Genomic DNA, 13,305 nt, shown 5'->3' with positions numbered 1-13,305 from the left:
GGGGCCCAGGCCTGAACGAGGGACTCGATGTCGCTGCCTCCCACCGTACTGATGCGTGGTGTATATTGACGCACGGGCCACTTCTTCCCAATCAAACTTCAAAGATTGATATATGTTTAAGACCCTTGAAAGCGCATGCATGCATGCATCGGGCGGAACACCAACTGGCCATGGGAATGGGCAGCCAGAGACCCCGCACGCATTTCACGGACTCGAGTGTTGTGTTCTGGCTGACACCAATATTCACACCAGCACACACTGTAGGGCGATTATCAAGGTTCCCATGTCCCCTTGGTGAATTTCCAAATGGATGCTCCCACTCAAGATGCCTCACTTTACCCAATCAATTATGTGCATGGCCGGTCATCTGTTAAGAGTGAAAGCTAGAGGGCCAGTCACAACAACATCCAAGGCAAAATCGTCGCTTCAATTGTATCATACATTTTCTTGTCATCATATTGGGATCAGGTTGTGGCATACCCTCAACATCGGGCCGCTTGTGTAAATCTTCCCACTCCTCGATATCCGCGAGTCGAGCCAGCGCGCCCTGTCCGAGGGGTGGGATCACTTCACATTGCACCCCCTCCAGCACCCAGATTCGGAGCCCATGGGTCAACGATTTACCATAACACCACCCTTCCCGAGTTTATGAGACCAGGGTGGAGACTTTTCCTGCGTGGATGTTGGCGCTGCTGAGGTCCACAGGCGCACCTTCCTTGTCGCGAGTACCCCCCCGGTGCGCGCCGGAGGGCCGAGCGACGGCCGCTGCGTCCGCCATGCAAATTATCTAGGCCTAGGGATGACATGTAGTCATGTACTTCTCAAGCACACGCGCCGAGGCGTCGCGGGCCTAACCCCCACGTTAACACCCCCCCTCCCCTCTGGCCCCCCAGGTTCCCCGCAGTTGCGGCGCTGTCCAGCGCGCCCCTGGCCATGGCCGCCCCCCGGCCTCCCCCCCCAACCGCCTCCTCCGCCTCCTTCGGCACGGCCAGCAGCGGGGGCTCGCTGCCCATCTGGGAGCCCTCCGCCTGCCTGCCCCGGCTGACGCGCGTGCTGAACGCGCGCGACCTGGCCGAGGCCCTGCCCGCCATCAGACCCGGCCGCATCTTCCGCTCCGGCAGCCCCTCCAACGCGTCGCTGGAGGACGCGCTGCTCCTGCGTCGCGACCTGGCCATCCAGCAGTTTGTGGACTTCCGCTCCTCCTCGGAGCTGGCGGAGGACACCGCCTGGCCCCTGGTGCTGTCCAACGGCGTCATCAAGACCTACGACAGCTCGGGGCGGGTGAGCGAGGTGGTAGTGGACCGCAACCCGGAGCTGGCGGGGCACGGCTGCGACGCCTTTCCCGCCGAGCTGCACCGCCTGTCGCTGCTGGAGCGCAACAAGTTCATCCGCGGCCTGCTTCCGCGCTTGCCCTACCGCGCGGTGGCGGCGGCGGCCTGGTACAAGCTGGTGGGGGACGAGGTGGCCATGCGCGGCGCTGTGGTGCCCGTCATCAACGCCGGCGGCCTGCTGCTCATCTACCAGATCCTGCTGGAGACGGCCAGCGTGGAGCTGGCGCGCACGCTGGAGGTGGTCGCGGCCGCCGCCGCCGAGCGCAAGCCCCTCCTCTTCTTCTGCAAGCTGGGCAAGGACCGCACGGGGACGGTGGCCGCCCTGGTGCTCACCGCCTGCGGCGCCAGCCGGAATCAGATCGTGGCAGACTACGCGCGCTCCGACGGCGTGAACGAGGTGGCGCTGGGCGGCATCGAGCGCATGGAGGACGTGCAGGGCATGGACTCCGCCATCTTTGCGTCTGCGCCCGCGGAGTGCATGGAGGCCCTGCTGGACCACGCACAGGAGGCCTACGGCGGCCTTGCCAAGTATATGACGGGGATCGGGTTTGGGGAGGAGCGGCAAGCCGCGCTCCGGGAAGCCCTGACGGGAGGCGACTGGTGATGAGGCATGCTTTCGTGTGCAGAGTGGCGTGCGGGTGAAGGCGTTGGAATGTCGACTCTGATGGCGCCCGGCAGGGTCGTTCCGAGACCTGCAAGGCTCGAAAGTCACCCAAGCCCGGCGTGCGCCTTGTCTTCCCCCTGACACGGGTCTTTGCCGGAGGTGAAGCCCCTCTTTGTGGAGTGCTGGTGCCTGATGGCCCGGCACTCTGGGCCACTGTGCACACAAATGGCAGAAAGACTGTCATCCCCCCAGTACACCTTCTGGCTCAGCCATTGCTGCGGTGCCGCTCTTGATATCTGTCCCTTGATCACCTACTTGAGGGCCTTCAGCAGCCAACCCCAGGCCCCTTTTGGAGAGGTTGCCCCTTTGATGGCCGTGATGTACACTTCACAGAATGACACATACCGTGGCACCAAGAAGGACACCCAGAGGACCCTGACACATGAAGGGGTCCATTGTGAACCCAAAATTGAGTGCGAGCACAATTCTGCCCGAGTGGCACACACCTGGTCTGCCATTGAAATGCGCCTGGCCTGTTCTTGCACGGTGGCTGATGTGATGGAAGAGAAAAGATTTCAGACCCCTCACGCAAGGCTTTGGCAGATACAAGGAGCCATGCATACGTCTGTCTGCCTCACATGACGAGGAGTCAACACAGCATACCAGGCTGGAAATGGGCAAATGTGCAATGACGAGGCGTGCAAAACCGTCACAAGACTGAGGGAGCCTCTTGGGTTGCCACGCTGGTTCACTCAAGCAGCAGCGAGAGGCCCTCCATTGGCTAAGCATGCTCCCGGCCAAGGGAAGCTATAAGACCCATGGGCTCTTCTTCGTTCTCACATCGCGTTTTCGGGTCGTTCTGCGATGCAGAGAGGGAATCGATGCGAAGTGATGGGCTTGATGAAGCAGGGTTAGGTGGACACACATGGGCTTGTGCTCCTGATGGCAGGAACACTTCAAATACAAGGTGGCCTGCCAATCTGGACCCTCCTCTGGCACCCTCGCACTCAAATCCTCACTGCCTCCTCCTTGCCCACTTCCAAGCTTGTATTCGCCCCTCACCTTCCTCCCATGGACCCAGAGATCCCAGGACATCTCTGCGCCCAAAGCTCTGGCGCCGCCAGTCCCCATCATCGCTCCGCTTTCTTGGTGCCGTGGCGATGTCAGGGAGCTCCGTGTGCGGCCACGCGGCCTCCGCGCTCCCTTTCATCGGTCTGCCTCGCTGCCCGCCGGGCGCCCACTTGCCCTCATCCTCCCCCGCCTCGCCGGCGCCCTCCTCTTCCTGGCCCAGCTCGTAGGGCGTGAGGAGGCTGGAGGGGTCGTGGGCCCTCCAGGACTGGCGGGCGCCGGGGTCCCGTGGAGTGCGGCCCCCGGCGTGCCTCTCTGCGCCCGGGAGCTGGATGGGGGTCAGCGGGGGGTGCGGCTCCTCCACCGCCGCCGCCATGGGCGGCGACTCCAGCTCCTCGGCTGGTGCCCTGTGGTCTGGCCCGGCCAGCGGCCTGTGCGGCCTTTCCACGACCACAGCAGCCTCCTTCATCGCCGTGCCGCGCGGCACGTGGAGGTCCACGGAGTCCCTCCCGCGTTCGGTGCCCAGCTCCAGCGAGCGCCCCGCCCGGGAGGTGAAGCCGCCAAAGTAGGGGGGCGCGGCGTAGCCGTCCATGGAGTCGCGCGGGGCCTGGCGGGGGCCGGGGGCGGGGGCATGCCTGGCAGGGCGCTCCACCTCGCCCTCGGAGTCCAGCTCCTCGACGAAGAAAGGGTGAGCGGGCGCCGTCGGGCGGGCGTGGAAAGCGGCAGAGTCCAGCAGCTCTCGCGTGGTGCCCTGTGGCGAGGGGGATGTTTGGAAAGGATGGAAGGTGTGAACGAGCGCATGATCATATGGCCCGGTGGGAGGGAGTGGAAAGGCACGATCGGATCTAGGTGCCGTGCAGGCACCTTTCAGAAAGGAATGTCGACACAACGTCTTGCGTGCCACGAGACCCCCTCAGAGCTCCTTCCGACCCCTTACCCAGCAAGGCTACCCCTCCACCCAGCCACGCCCTCCCACCTGCCGCCTTGTGGCGACCATGACTTCCAGGACGCGGGGACTCCCGTCGTCGTGGAAGACGACCTGCTTCCCGGCACGCCGGCTCGGATACCGGGAGGCGCTGGCTGATGGGCCGCCCGGGGCGGGGCTGATGCGGGTGCGGGCATAGTACGCCCAGTCATAGTTGGGCGGGGAAGGCGACGAGCTGACGGGAACGGCCTGCCTTGTTGGGATGCGCTGGTCCTCGGGGGTGCCTGGAGCTGAGTAGATCACGTTGGGATGCACGGTGTAGGGCCTCTGGGCGGCTTCGGGGGACATTTCAGTCGCTCCCGCACCCGCGCCGGCTGGGGCTGGCGAGTACCTGAGAGGGAAGGGTGGCGATGCCGGGTGTGCTGCTTGCAAGGTGTCATGTGAGCCAGCACTGACACTGGCGACGCAGGAAGGTTTGCGCCGCACACCCTACTGGGGTGCCCGAACTGTCCAGCCCACCCGCTGCAGCGTTGCCTACCCACCGGGTGCTGTTCCTCTCATGCCCAATATGCAGCCACCATCCCATGAACCCAGGCATCAAGTGACCCATCGCACCATGGTAGTCGGGGCGGGTATGGCGGGGGACTGGGCGCTCCCCCGTCAGCGCTTGTCTGAGGCTGGGCCTCGGGCTGGCGTCCCCACGCCGACCAAGCGGGCTGGGCTTGTTGTGGAGGCCGGGACCCAGACCCGCTGCTCCCCGGCGATTCCTGGAGGAGGGACGCCAGTAGGTGTTGGACGCCACACAACTGCTCTTGCTGCGGCCATGCTTTGTAGATGAAGCCGTGATGCCTGTGAGACACATCACACTCCAGCTGGCACTGACCCTGGTCGGCACCCTCTCATGTGCTTGATGGCCGCAGCCACCCTCACCTGCGGTACACAGGCGCCATAGTAGGGCACGATGCTGTTGGAAGGGGGGCCGCCGGCTTTCTCTACGTCTTTCTCTGCCGAAGACCTCCGCTTCCTCCGGGCCAGCCAGAAGAGCAGCATCCCAATGGCTGTGGGTTGGGACAGGTCAAGCCCATGACTTGACACAAGCAGTGGCAAGTCACGCAGTGATCCCCCATGTAAGTAATGGATGAAGGAGGATGCATACGTTGTTTTTGGAAAACACCTGGCGATGATCGGCCTCCACATGCCCTACCAGCTGCACAACAGGTTCCCAAACACCTACCCGCCCCTAGGAGGAGAGCCCCGCCTATGCCGGCACCCAGCGCGATGTACAACGCCGTATTCTGCCCCTCAGTGGGAGGGCTGGGGGACGGTGCCTGATAAGTGACGGGTGATGGGGAGGTCTCCACCGGTGATGGGCTTGGGGATGGGGACGGCGAGGGGGGCGGACTGAACGGTAGGAGGGGGACCATGTCGAACTGCTGGAGCTCGCGGGCGGAGAACTGCCCATCATCCAGTACGGGTTGCAGGGACCCCAGACTCGGTCTGGATGGCATTGCAATGTCTGCAACGCTACTGTCGCGATTCTCATTGGGCTGCAGACCGCTTATAAAGCCTGCCCTGGTGAGCACTAGCAGGGCGAGAACGAGACAGGCGGGAAGCCTCCGGCGACCATTCGAGGCACAGGGCGGCATGGTTCCTGGCTCGATGGGTCCCTTCAGTGCATCCTCGATTGGCGGAGTGCGATCAGACCGCACATTCAGATCGGAATGGTTGCTTCGCGGGTCTGCCATGTTCGTACTTTCTGATTCGATCGTGGCGACAAGTAGTACAATGAAACCCTAGAGGCGCTTCCGAAGGGAATGGCCCGAATGCTCGGCATGAGGCTTGGAAAAAACTCCTGTACTCTAATTCATAAGTCTATAAATCATCCTGAGGTGACTCCGATGCGATCGCATGGCTCCTTCGGGTGTGCACCTTGCGCGCCGATACATTTTCGTGCATCGTACAGCGGCAGGTGCAATGTCAATCGCCCGCCCGCGGCGAGTCCCTCTCAGATCCCGGCTTCATCACAAACCAGTACATGCTTGCGCGTGTGTTATTCAAAGTACTGCAAGTCCAAGTCAGCATCTTGATCATCAGTCTATGAGGCCAGGCCACGGCATGGAGGCAGCGACATCGCCGTGGGGAGAGGCGACCGCCTGAAAGGCTCCCAGGTGCACACTCGCACATGGGGCAGCCCCACAAGGAGTTGTATAAAGGAACAAGGGGGTACTGGATGGCGCGATGCAAGCGCACAGCCATCATCACATTGGACATGCGGGATTCATAAAAGGGTCAGGGTGTGTGTTCTCCTACTGCGTCAGCTGGAAGATGTTTTGGAGATGCCTGAAAATCATGCATCGAAATGCTTGCGTACCAGCACATCCCGCCGGTGAAAGCTGTACTGCTCCCAGACGTCGTCGTCGCCGGCGAGATGCCCCGCATCCTTGGGCCCTGACTCTGGCAGATCCCTGGTGGTCGATTGGTTCTTGCCGCCTCCTGTCCTCCCTGCGCCGATGGAATTGCTCTCCCAGCCTTCCAGCGGGCCAGGGGACGAGGCAAAGTATGCCGCCGGGCTGTCCCAGTCCCCGCCGCCCTCGCTGTAGGGGGTCAGCAGGCTGCAGGGATTGTGGCTGCTGGCGGTGGAGGCGCGCAGGGGCTTGTGGCCTGGAAGGAAGAGCGACACCGCGCTCCCCGGGTCTGGTAGGGGGGTGGGCGGCTCCCACGGGCCGTCAGAGCTGGAGGTGGAGAGCTGGGAAGGTGCCTCCGGCGGGGACGGCGCGACCTTCTGGCCCGGGGGCAGAGGGGCGGGGCCGGCCCCGCTGTTTGGCAGGGGCCAGCCAATCGGGGCAGGGGCCCTTGCGACCCCATCCTGCCAGGCCTTGGCCGGCCTCGCCGGGGCAGGGGGCACTTGAAGGGGAGCAGCGGGTGCTGGATGGGACACGGGGGGGCCAGAGGGGACGCCAGGCGCCTTGGCCATGGGGTCTGCAGGCGCTGCATGGTGCAGCGACCCCGCCACCTCCCCCGACTCGCGGATGCTGAGCACGCCGGAGGTGCCGCTGTCCCGCATCGTCCTCCAGTCCTGCCACGGCGCCTGCTGGGAAGCGAGAACAAGGTATGATGAGTGACAAGGTGGTCGGGGGACGACGTGTGCATCGCCTGCTTCAGCAGCACCCGTGATGCCCCAGGATGTTACCACTGCGAAAGACTCTGGCTGCAAAACTTGGAACCCATCCCCGCTTCCCCAACATCAAGTAGACAAGCCTTGCCTGGTGAGTCGGCATGCTGGGGTGGGTGGGTGACAGACCGGTCTGGGGGGCCGCGGGCGGGAATGGCTGCGTCTCGGGCGCGCCTCGGTACACGGGGGAGACCGGTCCGATACGCGCGACGTCGTCCATCGAGTCCCGGGCCCTCAGCTCCTTGCGACGGCAGGTTGGTGAAATGTGACGACTTGAAGTCGACGTCGCAGCCACGGGGTCTACCCAGGTCCGTACATAGAATGCACTCCACCATGCAAGACCCACCTCTGGATCATGGGCGGCGCCGTTCGCCCCGCCAGGCCCCCTCCGCCCCGTGCTGCCGGTCCAGGCATGGACCCCGCCGCCCGGGCTTCGCTCCGGCTCCCGGAACATCACCCGCTTCGCCCTGGTGGCAGCGCGGTGCCCGGCCCGTGGCCCCCTGTCGGGCGAGGGCGCGACCGGGCTGGGTGGCGAATAGCGCCGCTCCGACTCCCCCGGCGAGGTCAGGCTGGAGGGCACGGGGCTCAGCTCGATGTCGGACAGGGGCAGCGCCTCGGGGTCAAACGCGCCGTTCAGGCGCAGGCTGGGCCGCTCGGGGCTGTACACCACGCTGTGCACGCTGGACAGGGAGCTGGCCAGGCTGCGGGGCACCATGCGAGCCCTGGGGTGGAGGGGGGGAGGGGGGGTGCAGGGGGACGAGGGAGGTGATGCGGAGAGGGGTTTGATGGCGCCGAGAACAGGTGCCCGTGTCAGAGGGTAGGAGCATGCGAGTCAGCGTGTCAGCGGCCGCTTTGCGGTGACCGGCGTGCTCTCACGGTCATCACATACCCAACACTGCTCACCACTTGGGACGCAGGTTCTCCTTGGCCGCCTCCTCCTCCTGCATGCTGGGGGTGCTGACGAGGTAGGGCAGGGCGCGGGGCCCCTCCGGCCCCGGCTCCAAGCTCGGCTGACTGGCAGAGTCCAGGGGCCCATGCAGGGGCTGTGAGTGGGGCAGGGCGTGGGAGACAGGGGCTGAGGTCGACACAGATGGCTGAGGGCTGGGGTGGGGAAACATGGACAGACAAGCAGATCGTGCTTACCTCCTGTCCACATGGTACAGGACATGTACGGCTCATGCAGAGGCCTCACCCCGCCCTTGGCCCAACCTCACCGTGGCCTTGTCAGAGAAGGCATCCCTGTTCCGGCCGTTGCTGCTCTGCCAGTCGTGCGGGGGCACATACGGGACGATGGCATCGGAGGACTTGTCGCCCTCCGAGACGGCGGCAGGGGGCCGGCGCCGCATGCAGCGATAAAAGAGCAGCCCGATGGCTGTGGGGAGGGGGATTAGAGTTGTGAGGGCCGTGGCCTAAGGCTTGTCACAACATACAGCAGTGGTGCAATCCAAGGCCTCGTTCCTCCTGGTGGAACGCAGGCAGGGAAGGTGCAACCTGTCCAATGCCCAGCCCTTCACTCCCCCCCACTCACCGGTGCCCAGCACCAGGGCGCCGCCAATGCCGGCGCCCAGCGCAATGTACAGCGTCTGGTTGGTGCCGGGGTCCGAGGCCGGCGCCCCCGCGGCCGTCGCGGCCGCCGGGGTCGGCGGCGATTGCCCCTCGCTCCCACCGCCCTCCGGCGACGCCAGGGCGGGGCTCTGCTCCAAAGCCGTGGGGGATGGCGGCGGCAGCAAGAGGGCCACCTCCGAGGGCGGGTCTGCCGCGCCCTGTTCGGGCGAGGCGGCTGCCTGGGCGAGGTCCACGCGCTGCCGGCCAGCCTGGGAGGATGTGGCCAGGCCAGCCCGTGGGGCCTGGTCCAGCACCGCGCCGCTGCCCGGCCCCAAGATTGCCGCAGCCGCGAAGATGGGCGGGCAGGCGGTCCGGTACAGGATGACGTCCAGGGGGGCAGGGGGCGGGAACGGCAGGTGCCACCGCCGGTCGGTGCGGCCCAGCAGCCGCCGCCATGCGTGGTCGGCCGCCGCCTGGGGTTTTATTTGTGGGATGGGGAGGTGTGAGGTGGTGGGGGTCAAAGTGGTGGGGCTGGTCAGATGGTGGGATATAAGCCGGCTGGGGCACCGAGGGTCCTGCCCTGAGCAGGTTTCCAAGCCACTGCCTCCAACGACGCTGCAGGCCATGGAAGTCAGGCACAGGCAGATTGAGATCACGGCGCGACGCACCACTGGCAACAAGGAGGCCTGGTCCGAGGTGTTGACCGAGGTCCGTACCCATATTTGAGCATGTTTCAGCAGATCAGGTCCGGCCTGGGGTGGGGAGAGGGTGTGCAGGCTTTCGGCCATGGGTCCCCTTGGGTGCCAAACAGGCTGGCCAAAGGGGGGAAGTTTCCCGGAAATCTGCGGATTTAGGGTGGCTGCTCCCGCCCTCGACACGGGACCCCACTCACGCTGGTGAGGTTGAGCATGAGCTCCCCTCCCCACCCCATCTCGTAGTCTGACACATTAAGTGTCACTGGGAAGGCGGTGCACGGGTCGTCCTGCCAGGGCGCGGGGATCGCGTGAGCGGGGGCGGGCGAGGTGGCAAATGCCGGGCAAGGGTCACTTGGCCCCAGTCCGTCTTCCTTATGACACACAACCGCGCCCAGCCAATACAGTTCAACCATCATGCCGCTCAATACTGACCAGCGCTGCTCGGGCGTGACCGAAGAGGCTGCAAATGCACAGGGCGGCAAGCACGCCGATACGGGTTCGGCGCAACCAGCCGGGCTCCATGGCGTTCTCCTGAGCAAGGGCAAATGCTTGTGCTGATGTACGCCTTACCCCCGCGCAAGGGCATTGTGAAGGGAAAGCCAAGCTGTCATGTGCGTAACAACAGGTCAGCAATGCAGTGGAAACTGCGTCATGGGGATCCCCGGCAGTATGGCAAGCAGGAATTCAAAATGACGACCTCACCAGGCGACGATGCGGGTCTGTCCAAACGTCATGAATCCATGATCTTACATCACAGCTAGAATTCGACGCATGTGATAATTTGTGCAGCGGCATGAAGCCGGCACAGGAACTCCCTCCCAAGTCCGGGAACGAGTCGGCTGCCGCCCATGAAGCCCAGATCGGGGCATAGGGGCGGGAAGGAGTTGAAGGGTTCTCGTAAACCACACAACGGCCCGCCTTCTAAGCGACGATTTCGCAGGAGCCTTCGAGGTGCTTCTTTCCGCACAAGCTAGCCCACCATGGCCCGCTTGCGGCCCCTCGCGCGGACTGTGTGGTGGAGGCGGTACGATCGTTCCCGTGGCCTCCGGGTGATTGTCTGGGGCGAGGACCATTGACCGGCCATACACACTCCCACCCACGTCCCCCTCCCTCACCTTCCGCAAATCGGTTCAGCGTCGCGCTCCAGAACTTGGAAGATCGGCGATACGATTGCAGAACGACATCAAACTGCAGGAAGGGTGGGTGGCATGATTTCTGCGAGGGATTCTACTATGGGAGATACGGGTTGAGACATGAACAGCATGCGTCTGCAGCTGGCGGGCCTCCCATCACCAGGGAAGTGCTGGCAGTGGGACAGGGGATGCGCAGGGTCAAGAAATTTACCCCATCCGCGATGCTCACCAGCTCTGGACCCTTCTCTGCGTGGGCGCTCAAGAAGGCACGTTCCAGGACGTATAGATCCACCCCCTTGTCCTCGGGCAGGGATGAGTTCTGGCTGAGCCCAAAGTCTATGAGAACCTGGGCAGGGCATGTGATTGTTGTTGTTATGATCAGTCTGGTCAATAGCCATGCTTTAGCACTGGAGATTGGCCACTTTCAAGACACACCTTGCTTGTCCAATGCAGCAAAATACAGCCCCTGCACCCAGCAGGCGAGCCTTGCATGCAGTATTGCCCCACCTGTACAGCCATCCCCCCACCTCACCAGCTCGTTGTTACCCCCCACCCCCCACCTCACCAGCTCGTTGTTACCCACGGTCCTGACCACCATGTTGCTCGTGGTCAGGTCGCCGTGCACCAGCCCCGCGTCGTGCAGCTTGGCCACGGTCTGGCCAATGCCTTGCAGCAGCGCATTCGTGGCTGTGTTGGGTGTTGCAGGCGGGCTGGATGGTGTGGGGGGGAGCCTGCATGAAGCACTGGCTCACGAGGCATCCATGCGTGGGACATGGCCGCGCAGGAAGCGAACGAGTACCTTTGGAGGCCGCACTGCTTGTGACACACACTGAAGACAGGTTTCCAGCAAGCTCCACGACCAGCATACCAACCTCGGGAGCTTCACCTGCGTCGTCCATGCTCTGCGAGTGCAGGATATGCTTGACAGAGCTACCCTCCAGGCGCTCCATGTATATGCAGGCTGTCGCTGTGTCTACGTGGAAGAGGACGGGGGTGGACACCCCCAGTTTCCGGGCCTTGAGCAGGCCCCTCACTTCCTGGGAGCAAGAAGGGGAAGGGAGAGCAAGTGGTAGCATGGGGGGGACAGTTCGAAGAACTACCCTTATCCAGCTGGTGTGCAAGGACCATCAAGGGGCTGCCCTTGCTGAGGTGCCCAGCAGACCCACGTCCTTCTGGCAACTGCAGGGCTCAGCACTGAGGTGCCCGTCTGCCGCTGCACCGACCTCGCACCGCTTTGAGCCGCTGCTGTGTGAGCTTCGCATCCAGAGCTGGATGACGGTACGCCTTGGGGAAGCGTTGCTTCACGACCACAGGGCGCTGCAAGAAGGTGCCAGTCCACACCCTCTGGCAAATAATGGACGGGGGAGTGGAGACTTGTGGTCCTGTTTAGGTAACAAATGCTGCATACATCCAGTCCGATGACGTGCGTCGACTCACAGCTTCAGCCCCTTGGCTCAACAGCTCGAATCGGGATGAATCGAAGCTGGGTCCTGCCACGGCTTGGACCTCCGCCTCCACCATGTCGACGCTCCGCCGCAGGGAGTATATCTACAACGACGCCATCTGCATTACGAGTGATGTAGAGTAAGCAAGGAGTCGAGCCAAGATCGTCATTCCCACCGTGCCTGCAGCTAATGTACGAGAGCACTGCGCAAGGAAGGACATGGCGCGCGCGCTGCATTGTTTCACTGTAGGTTGACAGTGATTGGATAGTACTGTCAGACCAATGCGACCCAGACAAACATCTCGATGACATCTCAATCCCAGATACTTTCAAAGAACTACAGGATGAGCTTGGTGGACTCTGCCGAGTTTCATATGGGTTTTCATGTCGATCGATCAAAGTACAATGTCCCAGCCATACAGCCAATCCACGAGGGCAGGACACTCTCACGTCCTAACTGATATTGCAGAGTCACATTTCCCAGCATTACTTCAACAAAGGAAATTTAATCGCATCAAAGTGGGTCCCTTTACCTCTTTGCAGCATTCTTATTGTGAGTCTTTGAGTTTGGTACTGCCACCGGCGCGCGGTACTCCATGAGCATCTGCACCCACAGCCAACGGGCCTTATGGCCGAGCCCAGCGCCTTGACTCCCTCTCTCGCTCTCTAGCCCTTCCTGGATTTTGATCATTGGTAATCGCAAACCTTCGATACTATGGCGACTGAGGTGCGTGGGTCGCAGTGGAGGTTGGCGCATGCCGTCTTGCGCTGCACCGAGCACGTGCAGAGGAATGATGCTGACCTGCATCTGCAACTGCATATAACAATTACATACCGAATTCACCCTCGTAACCTTCTTCCCCTCGCAGACCACCTATGTGAGTTGGAGATCAGCGCCGGTCTTATGGGTTGAGAGCTCGACCGCCGGGTCCTGGCATCCATCCGCCATCGTGTTGCCACCACGCCCACTCTTCCCACCTACCCCTCTGCGCAGGTGATGATCAAGCCTGACGGCGTCCAGCGCGGTCTGGTCGCGCCAATCCTGGAGCGCTTCCTGAGCAAGGTGGGGCCAGCAAGCAGGGCTGCCAAGGAGGGGCGGGTTCCTGCAAGGTGTCGCTGACGTTAGCAGAGGGTTTCCAATCCGTGCAAGCCCCTCTCAATCTGCCCTCCCCCAAAAGGGCTACACCCTGCGTGGCCTCAAGTTCCTGAACGTGTCCAAGGAGCACGCCGAGCGCCACTACGCCGACCTCTCCTCCAAGCCCTTCTTCGGAGGTGGGGAACTTGGTCCGGGGTGTGGCAGATGCATTCTGTGTGAGCGGCGCTACCCGAGGAACGGCACACACAAACACACAAACACACACAAACACCCACACACCATCTCCTTGCCG

At 63.0% G+C, this 13,305-nt stretch overlaps 5 protein-coding genes across 5 annotated transcripts in view; 2 read left to right on the top strand and 3 right to left on the bottom strand.

Annotated features, from left to right (window-relative positions):
• Positions 1-933: 933 nt before the first annotated feature.
• Positions 934-1,935, top strand: F751_3490 (hypothetical protein; the record flags this gene model as incomplete). Its single annotated transcript, XM_011403403.1, has 1 exon — positions 934-1,935. One exon carries the CDS (start codon positions 934-936, stop codon positions 1,933-1,935), a length of 1,002 nt encoding a protein of 333 aa, XP_011401705.1.
• A 311-nt stretch (positions 1,936-2,246) lies between these two features.
• F751_3489 (hypothetical protein) lies at positions 2,247-3,595 on the bottom strand (the record flags this gene model as incomplete). The annotated part of the gene is made up of 2 exons (XM_011403402.1): positions 2,247-2,370; positions 3,177-3,595. 2 exons carry the CDS (start codon positions 3,593-3,595, stop codon positions 2,247-2,249), a joined length of 543 nt encoding a protein of 180 aa, XP_011401704.1.
• A 2,680-nt stretch (positions 3,596-6,275) lies between these two features.
• Positions 6,276-9,862, bottom strand: F751_3488 (hypothetical protein; the record flags this gene model as incomplete). Its single annotated transcript, XM_011403401.1, has 8 exons — positions 6,276-7,016; positions 7,447-7,822; positions 8,004-8,143; positions 8,315-8,472; positions 8,629-9,118; positions 9,314-9,397; positions 9,538-9,627; positions 9,773-9,862. The coding sequence occupies 8 exons, from the start codon at positions 9,860-9,862 to the stop codon at positions 6,276-6,278; spliced, it is 2,169 nt and encodes a 722-aa protein (XP_011401703.1).
• Positions 9,863-10,310: 448 nt separating this feature from the next.
• Positions 10,311-11,994, bottom strand: F751_3487 (TP53-regulating kinase; the record flags this gene model as incomplete). The annotated part of the gene is made up of 7 exons (XM_011403400.1): positions 10,311-10,348; positions 10,456-10,528; positions 10,703-10,819; positions 11,039-11,160; positions 11,360-11,510; positions 11,704-11,817; positions 11,911-11,994. The coding sequence occupies 7 exons, from the start codon at positions 11,992-11,994 to the stop codon at positions 10,311-10,313; spliced, it is 699 nt and encodes a 232-aa protein (XP_011401702.1).
• Positions 11,995-12,632: 638 nt separating this feature from the next.
• The window catches only part of F751_3486 (Nucleoside diphosphate kinase 1), a gene marked incomplete at both ends in the record, with an annotated part of 2,043 nt that continues 1,370 nt past the window's right edge, over positions 12,633-13,305 (top strand). The window contains 3 exons of the mRNA XM_011403399.1: positions 12,633-12,644; positions 12,912-12,980; positions 13,096-13,189. Of these exons, the coding sequence (XP_011401701.1) occupies positions 12,633-12,644; positions 12,912-12,980; positions 13,096-13,189 (175 nt within the window). The remainder of the gene's footprint in view (positions 12,645-12,911; positions 12,981-13,095; positions 13,190-13,305) is intronic.

This window comes from Auxenochlorella protothecoides (genome assembly GCF_000733215.1).
Source record: "Auxenochlorella protothecoides strain 0710 unplaced genomic scaffold scaffold37, whole genome shotgun sequence".
Lineage (NCBI taxonomy): Eukaryota > Viridiplantae > Chlorophyta > Trebouxiophyceae > Chlorellales > Chlorellaceae > Auxenochlorella > Auxenochlorella protothecoides.
This window is presented reverse-complemented; position numbering and strand designations above follow the sequence as displayed.